We start from the raw sequence: 13,639 nt of genomic DNA, 5'->3' as shown, positions 1-13,639 counted from the left end.
CGCTCTATTGAGGGGGATGTCTTTTTATATAGTACTACACGAAAATAACTAGATCCCCCCGGCCAAAAAAAACCTACGAGGTTTGGCCTTTGCAAGGCAAAGGGTAAAAAAAAGTAAAAAAGGTAAAGTTTGCGGCACTGGATCCTTAAGGTCCGAACCGGCGGTGCTGATCTCCGTCTCAAGGCCCTTCAGCCAGGAAGTGCAATGGGGGAAAGAGGGCCAGCGATCCTGTACTTTTGCACACACTTCCTGTAAGCCAAAGGGGATACTGATTTGAGAGTTTCTGCATTAAGATATTAACTTTTAGCTTCATTAAAACGCCATAACTCAACCAAAAATTAAAACTTCTTTAGGATTTAATTATGAAGTGATTGAAATGATATCCTTAAATAAGTAAATCTAAAACTTAAATAGGATTTATTAGATAGATAATGTAAAAAATGATCCAGTTTTGAAGCCATTCTACCTTATGTGAATAGATTGAAGGAACAGGTGAATCCATCAGGAATGAAAATTGTCAACTTCATGAGATGGGAACTTAATAATGAATTTCAATTATTTAGATCTACAATATTCATGTCTTTACAATATTTGCAGCAGTACCCGGAGGCGCAATTTATTTCGTTAGAAAAAGTAAAAAAAAATAATAAGGAGTACACCTCAAAGTGAAAAAAAATCGACCAAAAAACAAGCATTTTGCTATAGAATTCAATTGGTACCAGATCCATAACCAAATACAACATATTACGACTGTAAGCTTATAAGCTGAGACAAAATTAAACATTTTGAACATACTTTCGCGAAGTTTCTGTATAAGTTTCTTGGCTGCTTAATTTATGGATTTCACCATTTAGCCAAACCCACCAGGCCAATTGAAAATACTGAGTACCCACTGATTATTTTAATATACTACACTGAAAAAAATCACTATAAATTGCAATCATTGTGTTTTGATGTAAATTGCATTTAATTTTCAGGTCCATGTTAAACTATTAAAAAACGGCTTACAGCAAAGCTGCCCCTTATATTATAAATACCGTAACATTTACCTTAAATCCTAGTTCTCCTGGGTTTTCTGGACTAAAATCATACAATGCCACGCAGCTTGGCCCTTTACTGGCGTGTGGAGAATTTATAGATGGCGATGCAGCGGGTGATGCTAAAACAGAAAATCCCATCAATGAGCACTTTATGGAGATGTAATGAATTCTTATTAAACCCATTAATTCAATATAACATTCCATTGTGGACATGAACTTCACTAATAATTTGAATATTTCCGAATTTTCACATGAACAGTTGATTTCATCAATAAAAGTTATTTCATTTAAAATTAAACATTGATGTTATGACGAATCTAAAATTACGTCACGGATTTCGATCTTAAAAGATTTGCACAATCGTTTATTCGAAGTAATATCCAGGTTTGACATTTCCACTGGATTCACTTCAAATCTATTTTTTAACTATAATAAAAAAAAATTATTATATTTTAGTTGTAGATGGAATTTCAAACAAAAATTGGCCATTCAAAGATAGGATTTGACATCCTTATTAAAGAGCACAGCTGCTGTACACATTATACGCCAGTGTTGGGAGTGCCGCGAATAAGAGTACGTTTGAAACTTCCGAGGGTGCTTCAGGATCCTTAACGACGCTTAATAGATCCTTGCAAAAGCACGAACATTTTAATTAACTAGTTTTGACAACAGCTTTCGCTTGACTTGACTTTATACTTGGATAAATTCTGTCCAAAGTTACGTTGAACTAAAAGGTTTGGGAACCATTGCCATGGATAAACCAGTAGCTAGTCATTTAAAGCCCAAGAGTAGTTGGATATGGAATTGGAGAGTTAAGGAAGTGAAAGCAAAGAAGATGCAAGGGCAGATTCGAGAAAAAAGTTTGCGAAGTAGCTGACCATGTTTTAAGCAGGAAAGGAAAGCAGCCAGGAGTATTAGCGTAAAAGTTTTATAAGTAGTAGTAAAGAGAGGATTTTGTATGAAAAGTTTCTGAGTAACACAAACACGTCGCAGAAAATTCTTCAGAAGGACAATACTGGAAAACGAATTTAATTTGAAAATCTAAATAAGTAGCGCCAAGAAACTTCGGAAGATTTAGAATTTGGTTGGGGGCATGATTTTGGTTCGGAAAATTTGGTTGGTATGTCCATGGAATGATATTTCAGACAAAAAAAAAGTGAGCAGTAAAGGAAGAAGAGAAGGCTTTAAAGCTTGAATTAAGGAATGACTAGGGCAAAGCATTCAGGCTGGAGTAGTCCCAGTTACAAATAGAAATGGGGCCTTGATGGGATTTAAAGGGAGGGTTATATTAGTGATGGGCTAAATATTTTAAGGGGTGTTAAAGTAGGGTACAAAATAGAAAGCATGATTAATACTAAACAATTTAGTAACGAAAGAATATCTATTTACTAAGGAAGAGTTAGTGGAGGTGGTTAGTGAAGGACTGTAGAATAATACAGACTATATGTCCAAGTAATAAGGTAAATGAGCTTTGGAAATATGCGGTTACGAAGTGAACCACTAAAAATCAAACTAATTACAATTACTAAATAGCTATTAATAACTAATATATAATATATATATATATATATATATATATATATATATATATATATATATATATATATATATATATATATATATAATGAAAAATATCAAACTAATTACAAATCAAAAATCAAACTAATACAATTATTAAATAGCTATTAATAACTATATATATATATATATATATATATATATATATATATATATATATATATATATATATATTATATATATATAATGAAAAATATGTAAATTATATTCATTATATATGTATATATAATGAAAAAGAAATCACCAATGCAACAGCACACACGAAAAAAAAGACAGAAGGAGAAAAGGAAGACTGTTTTCCTACATTAGTAATTAATATAGATCAGTACTTGAATGAGGCCTTAACCCTACTCATCCATACAATTACACAGGTCAAACAGCATAGCCCTACACAATCAACCATAAAGAATAATCCATGGACAGGCAGTCCATGTAAAATTTCATAAGAATCCCCCTAAACCACGGTTTATTGCTGTTGTTCTGGTATTAAAAAATTTTCGAATTTTAATCAATTTGGAGTGCTAATAATTCACTGCAGGTGATAGACTCTTTAACAATGGTTTCAGCTAAAAGAATTGAGTCTTTCGATTTTGCGACAATGTATACTAATTTATCACTTAAAGTAGTATTAGATAATTTAAAAACGGTTATCAAGAAATCTTTCCTCTTATCTAGTAAGAGATTCTAAAAAATAGACACTTATAATAAAAAAGCTATATGGACAAACTGCTTTAAGACTACAGTTTGTTTTTAAGTCAACTCGAATATAAATATATGATACTCGAATATAATATATGATATATGATAAGTATATATAATTACTAATAAACTATTAAGAAGATTTTTGACAAAAGGACCAAATTGACTAAAATGATAATAATTATCATATAGGCGATTCTGTTAGACAAAGTTTCAAGATGTGAACGGTGAGGTTCCAGGTAAGGCCATATTTGAACGGTGAGGTTCCAGGTAAGGCCTCACACTATAAGTTACCTATACTCTTTGGTATGGAGCTACATTAATGATTAGGTCGGTATGAAGACAGAACCTAAGCAGGATTTTGTTTTATTGCCATTTACAGGGACTATTTGGATAAACTTTGTCCAAAAAATAGAGTAAAGGGTAGGAGAGAAAACTGTGTTAAAAGTGAATATAAAAATCTTTTACACTAAGGTTTCACTGATAATTTGAATGGAGTATTAAGTGCTAGCAAAACGAATGACTTTTTGGAGGTCTTTGAGGGTTCAAGGTATAAAAGATGATAAATACCAAGATGCTGAAATTAGGAATAAAAACCGTTCATGGTTATGGACGAAAAAAAAAATCATTTAGGTTATTAAAATAGCAACTTCAATTATGGTGGCTGTTAATCATAATAGATCGATACAGTTTGAATTTCTTTTCTAAAGTCTTAAAAACAAGAATGAAATATAAAATAAATAGAGCAAAATAATCAAATAGAAGTCTCACAATTTGGTTTGCTAGAGCCAAACGGGTCATCCCATATATTATTATTGGCTGGTGGTGCCGATGGATTTACCGGGGAAGATACATTGCGACCTAAAAAGTAACATAACATTAATAATAGCAATTATTAAAAGAAAACAATTATTAAATAAATAATATTTATAAGTTTATATTTTATATATATATATATATATATATATATATATATATATATATATATATATATATATATATATATATATATATATATATATATATATATATATATATATATATATATATATATTATTTTTATATTATAGTTTATATTTTTATATTATTAAATAAATTTATAAAATTTATAAATAATTTTATAAATAAAATAAAATATATATAAAATAAATTATTAAAAGATAAAAAGAAAACAATTCAATGTCACTGAGTGCAGAAAAAGTACATTGAACTGGAGCTTCTGAAAAGTCCTCTAAAATTAGAGGTCATTTTGCTTAACCGCACACAACCCTAGTTACAATTTGTAATTTATAGTGGACCAATATAACCATCACTTCAGCACAAAGCCCTCTCGAATTCAGGAAATGCCGACTAGAAATACCTTAGGATATCTTCCTACAACGCCAATGCTTCAGTAAGAACTAGTTACTTTAGCGATCTTGTTCCCACATACCAAATACAAAATAAACAAGAGCTAAGAGCTCATATGGCACTTGTGACGATGTCGGAAGAGCCAAGAGCTCATATGGTATGAGCTCTGGCAAAATTCTAAGAAACAATAGATTGATTTAAAAGGAAAATCAGAGGCTTAATGCCGGTCGGAATTTAAAATAAGAGCTCTGAGTCACAAGGTCCTTCTAAATATCAAAATTCATTTAGATCCGATCACCCACTCGTAAGTTAAAAATACCTAAATTTTTCTAATTTTTCCTCTCCCTTCAGCCCTCTTGATAGTCGAATCAGGGAAAACGACTTTATCAAGTCAATTTGTGCAGCTCCCTGAAACACCTACAAATTTTCATCGTCCTAGCATGTCCAGAAGTACCAAACTCGCCAAGGCACTGAACCCCACCCCCTAACCCCCCACAGAGATCGGATCCAGTCCGGTTACGTCAATCACGTATCTACAACATTTTTTATTCTACCCACTAAGTTTCATCCCGATCTCTCCACTCTAAGCGTTTTCCAAGATTTCCGGTTTCCAAGATTTCTGTTCACCCCTCCAACCCTCTATGTCCCCAGATCCGATTTGAACTGGAAATGGAGCATCTGATACATAAGATTCTTCTATATATCAATTTTCATTAAGATCCGATCGTAAGATACCAATCACCCATTCGTAAGATACCTCGATTTTCACGTTTTCCAAAAATTCCGGTTTCCCCCTCCAACTTCCCCAAAAGTCACCGGATCAGGTTGGGATTTAATATGAGAGTTCTAAAGCAAAAGATCCTTCTAAATATCAAATTTCATTAAGATATGATCACTCCTTCGTAAGTTAAAAATACCTTATTTTTTAATTTTTCAGAATTAACCCTAGCCCCCCCCCCAAATTTCCCCAAAGAGAGCGGATCCGTTCCGGTTATGTCAATCACGTATCTAGGACTTGTGCTTATCTTTCCCACCAAGTTTCATTCTGATCTCTCCGCTTTAAGCGTTTTCCAAGATTTCCGATTCCCCCTCCCCCCAATGAAACTGGATCCAGTCGAGATTTTAAATAAGATATCTAAGCTACGAGGTCCTTTTAAATATAAAATTTCATTAAGATATGATAATTCCTTCGTCAGCTAAAAATACCTCATTTTTTCTAATTTTTCAGAATTAACCCTCCCCCCCAACTCGCCCAAAGAGAACGGATCCATTCCGGTTATGTCAATCACGTATCTAGGACTTGTGCTTATTTTTCGCACCAAGTTTCATACCGATCCCTCCACTCTAAGCGTTTTCCAAGATTTTAGGTCCCCCCAACTCCCCCCAATGTCACCTGATCTGGTCGGGATTTAAAATAAGAGCTCTGAGATATGATATCCTTCCAAACTTCAAATTTCATTAAGATTCCATCACTCGTTCGTAAGTTAAAAATACTTCATTTTTTCTATTTTTCCTAATTAACCGGCCCCCCACTCCCCCCCCCCAGATGGTCAAATCGGGAAAACGACTATTTCTAATTTAATCTGGTCCGGTCCCTGATATACCTGCCAAATTTCATCGTCCTAGCTTACCTGGAAGTACCTAAAGTAGCAAAACCGGGACCGACAGACAGACCGACAGAATTTGCGATCGCTAATTAATACCAAGTGCCATAATTAACAAGGAATAATAATTTGGTCTTATTGCACAGTTTTACACAAAGCACAAGTTATCGGTGAACTTAACACGTAACTAAATAAATCATAGTAAATGACAATGACATAATATTAATTTTTAATTGATTTTTATATTTGATCATTATTTATCGGCATAATTTTTGTTTGTACTAATATTTTTAATACATTAAATTACTAATCTTTCGTGATAAAAATTATGAGCCTTTAATTAATGATTTTCAACAATGGTGATTATAATCATATATTTCATGTTTGAACTGTATACCATTTAAAAGGATTTCAGGATGTTTTTAAATTTTCAGAAATTTCTTATTGCGATTAAAAAGCAGTTCAGATGAGCCCCAACGGAAATTTTTACTTTCTACATAGTGCTTAACATGTAAAATATTTGTTACGTCAAAATTCCAATAGGAACCTACTTTTCGGTTTAGTTCTTTATAGACCATGGTTCTCTCTTTACTAGGTTGCAATTACTGCGGCAACCATGCTACCACGTTTTGCACCATAATCTCTTAGTAAAATTTAGACTTCTGAAATAAAAACAACAAGAAAACAATTCTTTCATACTAATAATTTTCGAACTATTTGATATTTTTTAGGATAATGCCAAAGAAATACCGACTAAAAATGATCCCATTTAACATACGTCAGCTAAGGCTAAAGACTAGTATACTAACCGTTTTGTCCGTCAATATGGAGATTATGCGATGACGACAATTCGCTCGTAATGTGCAAATCAGCCAATGTCTTGGGCACAAATTCTGACTTGGGACGATTAGCAACCTCATTTCTCCTGCAGAATGAAAAAGGTAAGATTCTCAACCAACTATATGAATATGTGAAACAAAAAAAACTCGTAAATATGAGGGCGGATAAAGCATGAACAATACTGCTTTTTGTTAATTCATTTATTTTTCAATGGAATTAAAAATAAAACCAATTATAAATAACTTTTCTACATGATGTCCAGCTTTAGACACGCGCTTTCCCTAGCAGATAAGTAGCTTTTTAATTTTGCTATTGAAAAAAGACACATGATTTATTAATATTCAAAATTTACTATAAAAAAGTTGACACCTGAAAGACTTCGCATAGACACAAAACGAGCTTTTCCATACTAGACATACTAGCATTTGCATTTACGCGACTCATTAAAAGTATTTGCTATTATTCAGTAATTCCCAGGATCGAATTACAGTAATTTCGAAACAAATCCCTATAAACTGACCACGATGTATGGACCTAACCCACTCCATTTTTCAACATCTTATTAGTTCTAAAAAAAATTAAGAGGATGTTGTCTGTTTTCCAAAGCAAGCAAACATTACAAGGTCTTCTCATGACAAACTGTTTCTAATGTGTCTTAAAGGTTTTCAATTTGTTCAATGAAAATACAAAAAATCGCATTTTACAAACAAAATACCCCCACCAAAAAAAGGGACCCTTCAAATTCCAGGGGGAAGAGACAAAAAAAGGGAAACATGCCCTACTACCCCTTCCTCACAATTAACCCCACTAGATTAGATTCGTTATAAAATAATATCTTTTGTGCCTAGAGACACAACCTCTCAGAAAATTTGGGCCTAAAAATCTACTTCCTTAATTTCTACATCTTTTTTGTATTACCACAAGCCAAGATTTTCAGCCCCTCAAAAATAGACAGTTCATAGTTTAAAGAATTTTTATTTTTATCATGGTTGGAGTTATGGAATGGAGAAAAATCAAAAGAATTAGATCTCTGATGGCTCTTATTTAGGAATAAAAAAATTGCTAGTGCACATCTAGCAGTAGACAGTTCATAACTTCAAGGGGTTTAATTTTTTATCATGGACAGAGTTATAGAATAAAGGGAAATGAAAATTTTTATAGCTCTTATTCAGCAATTGTATCAAGAAGAACTAGGAAAATTCAAACCAACTCAAAAATAAATCTAACTTGAACGATTCACATTATTATTTATCATGGGCGGAGTTATGGAATAAAGGAAAATGAAAAGAATTAGACCTTTGATGGCTCTTATTCAGCAATTGTATCAAGTAGAATTAGGAAAATTCAAACCAACTCAAAAATAACAGATATCAATATCTTATAAATATCAAGGAGGCCAAGTCTTGGCTCAAGAAAATGGGCCTTCTCCATGAAAAGTTCCATGAATGGAATTTTTCCAGCTCAGTTCGAATTGGCTCTAATTTCTTTGGAGCTCCAATCTGAATTCAAATGTGAGTTCAGATGGAGCTCCAATCTGAACCATTCAGATTAGAATTGGTTCCAACTCAGTAAGCATTCATCCTCCATCCTGTAATCCATCAATCTGAGCAAAATAGCACAATTAAATTCGTGACTGATCAGCGATGAGCACTGAATTGCAAAGATGAGCTGAACAAAATAACAAGACCTCAGGTCTTAATAGTGTGGTAAATGAGTTTCTTCAAAATGGTGGCTATGACATTAGAAGTAAGTTACTGAAGATTATAAATATGGTTTTTGAAAAAGGGGAAGTACCTAGCGATTTTAGGAGAACGCAAATTAAACCCCTGTAAAAGAAAAGTGATAAGAGTGAGTGTGGTAATTACAGAGGCATTAGCCTGGTCGGTATGTAGGTTGCTACATACCTGGTGGTATGTAGCAAATTACTTAGACTGAGAGATACTGCAGACAAAGTTTTAAGAGAAGAGCAGTGGGGTTTTAGGACCCATTTAGCAGCGGTGTTATCCTTGTATGGTATAATATATTAAAGTGACATTAAAGCAGAATGGACGAACTTTTAGAGGTTTCGCGAATTCAGGGTGCTACAATAGGTTTGAAAATTGATGTTACGAAGAATAAGTCGCTAAGCCTAGGAATAAGTGAAGATGAAAAGGTGAAGTTTCGTAACAAAAAGATCGATCCAGTAGACAGCTTCACGTACCTTGGTGGCATTATTAGCAAAGACGGTGAGATCAGTGAAGATGTTAAAAGTATAATAGCCAAGACTCAGTGTATTTTTTCCTAGTTAAAAAAAGTTTTGAAGAATAGGAAAATAAGTCTGCGAACCAAGATTAGAATATTGGGAGCTACAGTGATGGCAATGGTCAAATATAGTCCTGAAGCAAGGGTGCTCCGAAAAACTGCTAGATGTTTTCTAGAGAAATTGCTAACGGAGTATTTTGGGTACCCTGCTGACTGAACGTATTTCAAACAATAGGTTGCACCAAAAGTGTGGTTCAATCCCAATTTCTAGAGCTATAATGAGAGAAAGGTTGAGTTGGCCAGAGCATGGTCGTGAGATGGAGGAAAACGGATTGCCAAAGATTATCCTTTTCGGCCAACCGCGTAGGGCTGAACAGAAAACAGGTAGTCAGCGGTTGGGGTGGGAGGATGTCGCAAAAAGTGTAATGGAAATATGAACTTTCTGGAAGGGCGTAAAGAGTGACGATTTGAATAAATGAGGATGGAGGAGGAGCGTGCATAGCTGTGTTGGCTTCAGGTGGCTTGGGGCTGTGGTGAGTTGTTAGAAGCAGTAGTAGCAAATGGATAAAGCGGGATAAAATACAGGCAGGGGAAATTTCTTATGCATTCCAATTTCAAACTGTACAATTTTTTCATTATTATTTATCTTATTTCTCCAAATTTATTCCTAAATAGGGTTTACTTCATCAAAGTCATGTCCTATATTATTTAATATTTATATATATATATATATATATATATATATATATATATATATATATATATATATATATATATATATATATTACAAACTGACACAACTACTTAGGCTCTATTATTAGCTTTAGATTTGTAGATGAACACGCTATATGGCAGTGACGATTTTCCTCTTGAGAAAAAACTTCACTACTACTAATATCTCACCACGGGATCCTTCCGTCTAGGGTGAGCACAGTTACAACTGTATTAAGAGCTTCATTCTCTCCCCTTCCCATTCCATAAAGCTTACATTTCATTTAGATTCTTTCCTTGCGGCCTCTTCTCATCCAGCTTGAAGACATCCTAATTTCTTTGTGACTTCAGCTGGCTTGCCAATTGTGATTCGGCAACCCAGTTGAAGCCAAAAGGAAATCAGAACATTTTTAGGACTTATTATGTTCACTTTTATTTCGTGTAGCTCTAAAAACTGGGATTAAACCTCATTTTTCATACAAATATATATGGTCATTAAATAGTACCTAAAACTGTCCTTAAGCAATCCCTCTGCAAAACATCTAGCATACCTTCTTCCGCCTTTCAAGGCAAGCATGTTTCAGAACCACACCTACCCCCTGTCTTTACCATAGCATCTAGCATCCTAATCTTAGATCAAAGACATATCCTCTTTTTCTTCTAAAGTCTTGTCAACTGGAGAAAACCACCCAATTCCTTGGCAATACTGCTTTCTGAATATTTACTGTCCACTTAGTCAATTTTCTTGTATTCTACCATTGCTTCTTGATCCTCATTTATTCCTAAAACAAGTGACTCATTCTGCTGAACCTTAATTTTTAAGCCAGTTCTAACAATCTTAAACCTCAAGACCTTCAAGAATTCCCTTATGTTGATCCATATAGGACACCCAAATCAACTGCCTAATTTTATTACAGCAGAGTTTTACATTCTCATTTGATATCATATTCACCCAAGCCTTTGTTGGGCTCCTTAGGACAAAGCCCATTAAAAAAGTCTGTACAAATAGAGATAAGACACAATACTGCTTCAATCCTGATTCCAAAGCTAACTCACTACATTAACTACAGGAATATTCCTCGTACATAGCAATAATACACTTTAGCATGATTATTGGGTATCCCCAATACACATAGTATCCAATATGGCCTATACCCCGTTATAGGCTCGTGTTGCCAAGCAGATATCAATCCAATGCACATATACAAGGGTAGGGCTTTCACCAAGGCTTTTTAATCAGCAGAACCAATGCCTGTTCATAATGCATAAAAATGAAGAATTAAAGGAGTCAAATAATTAATGTACTTCACAATTATTAGTAAAAGCAGGATAATTTCTGTCAATCCATTAGATCTCTTCCCTAGTTTCTAGTTTTATCGGTTTTTTGACAGTCTTTGACTGGATTCTTGAAACACGAAACGATATGATAAATTCTACCCTTTTCGCAAACAATGTCACTCTAGACGTAAATAGTGATTTTACTGGATTTTATTATCTACAGAAAACCAATGCAAAACAATAGATATCTTCATTTTAATTCAAATCACCCCCCATAAGTTAAAAGAGCAATTGTAACTTCTCTCATTGATTGTGCCCTGAACATTTGCTCCAGTTCGTATATAAATGCAGAAATAAATTTTATCAGAGATGTTCTTTTTGGTAATGGATACCCTATTTCTTTTGTCAATAATTAAATAAAAAACAAGCTTTTTCAACTGAAAGTAAGGAGCGACAATGAAACTTAAAACGAGCAAAAATTATTCTGTATATGAAAGCGGTTGTCCACTTCCCGAAGCGTCACTCTTTACGCTAAAGTTTTACTCTTTCTCACAGCTCTACTTTTTAAAACAATAAAAAAACTATATCGTAAAGAGCGAAGCGTCGAGGAGGGGACAACCCCTTACGAATACGGAATAAGTTCTGTTCAGTTTAAGTTTTAATGTCGCTCCTTACTTTCAGTTGAAAAAAACTTTCTTTATATATTTAATTTCTGAACGTTTTTTAATTAATGCATGTTCTGATTTTGGCTCACCGTACATGAATATTTAAAACGAAATTTGCATATATTTTTTTTTTTGGCTAAATGGCTTTCTCATAGTTTTATCGGACGATTCTGATTTAAAAAGGGGTCGGGAAGGAGGCCTAGTTGTCCTCCAATTTTTGGTTACTTAAAAAGGCAACTAAAACTTCTAATTTTTTACGAACGTTTTTATTAGTAATAAATATACGTAACTTACGAATTAACTTTTGTAACAAACTTCTATATTTGTATATTTTCATTACGAATATGAGGGGATTCGCCCCCTCGTCAATACGTCCCTCTTTACACTAAAGCTTGAATTTTGTCCCAATTCTTTAAGAATGACCCCTGAATCACAAAGGCCGCTGAATAAATAGTTGAAATTACTAAATACTTTAGCGTAAAGAGCGAGGTATTGAGGTGGAGACGAACCCTCTTATATACGTAACAATTTTTGTTGGTTTTAAGTTTTAATGCTGCTCCTTACTTCCAGTTGAAATTTTTTTTTATCTATTTTCTCATTGTTTTCTTTTTTTAATAATACTAGAAAATCCTGCACCCCCTTCATGGATATTCTCTTCTGTCATGATAAATTCTTCCTCCATGGAAAGATCCTCCCACGTAACCCCTCCCCCAATCCTCCCCACTGCGAAAAAGTCCCCCTGAAAACGTCCGTACAGTTCCCAATAACCATTACAATATTTGAACAATGGTCGAAGTTTGAAACTTGCAGCCCCTCCCTCGGGGACTGTGGGGGATTAAGTCGTCCCCAAAGACATAGATATTAGGTTTTTCGACTATGTTGAACAAAATAGCTATCTCAAAATTTTTATCTGGTGACTTTGGGAAAAAATTATTGTGGGATGGGGCTTAGGTACCCTCCAATTTTTTTGGCCACTTAAAAAGGGCACTAGAACTTTTAATTTCCGTTGGAATGAGCCCTCTCTCAACATTCTAGAACCAATGGGTCGATATGATCACCCCCGGAAAAAAAAAAAAACAAACACGTATCCGTGATCTGTCTTCTATCAAAAAATGAACCAGTTACAAAAAGGCCTTCCAGGCAAGCTGGCAAAAAAGCAAGATTACCTTTGAACACCTGTATTTAATTATTTTGTTCTTCTTTGTTTGAATGAATTTATCATCTCACATCATTTTGTTTATCACTCCTCGTTGAACTTCGTTGAAGTAAAGATGCAAGAGCTGTTTTAAAAGGTTTTTTAAAAACATTATTAGCTTTAATTTTCCCATTTTAATGTAATTTCTTAGATAGATATTTTTTGTTCTGGTGTTGTGGTGAAGACGGCCCTTGGACATAGGGCCGAAATATTCACTGAATTGAATTCCACTGTCTTGAAAAATTTCCCTATTGTTTATAAGTTGTGTTTGTTTGATGTCGCTCTAGACAGAAAGATAGGGGTGTGCTAGATGTTTTCTCAAACATTGAGTTCAGAATTAGCATTATTAGCAAAAGCAAATGCGGCGGTGGATTTTGGAACAGTTTTCCTACTAAAACCCAAATATTTGACTCATAAAAAAAACTATTGATACGATCA

At 33.9% G+C, this 13,639-nt stretch overlaps 1 protein-coding gene across 1 annotated transcript in view; it reads right to left on the bottom strand.

Moving 5' to 3' along the window:
- The window catches only part of LOC136031327 (endophilin-A-like), a gene marked incomplete in the record, with an annotated part of 91,456 nt that overhangs the window by 322 nt on the left and 77,495 nt on the right, over positions 1 to 13,639 (bottom strand). The window contains 3 exon segments of the mRNA XM_065710809.1: positions 1,050 to 1,159; positions 4,089 to 4,178; positions 7,081 to 7,196. Coding sequence (XP_065566881.1) covers positions 1,050 to 1,159; positions 4,089 to 4,178; positions 7,081 to 7,196 — 316 coding nt within the window.

This window comes from Artemia franciscana, chromosome 9 (genome assembly GCF_032884065.1).
Source record: "Artemia franciscana chromosome 9, ASM3288406v1, whole genome shotgun sequence".
Taxonomy (NCBI): Eukaryota; Metazoa; Arthropoda; class Branchiopoda; order Anostraca; family Artemiidae; genus Artemia; species Artemia franciscana.
This window is presented reverse-complemented; position numbering and strand designations above follow the sequence as displayed.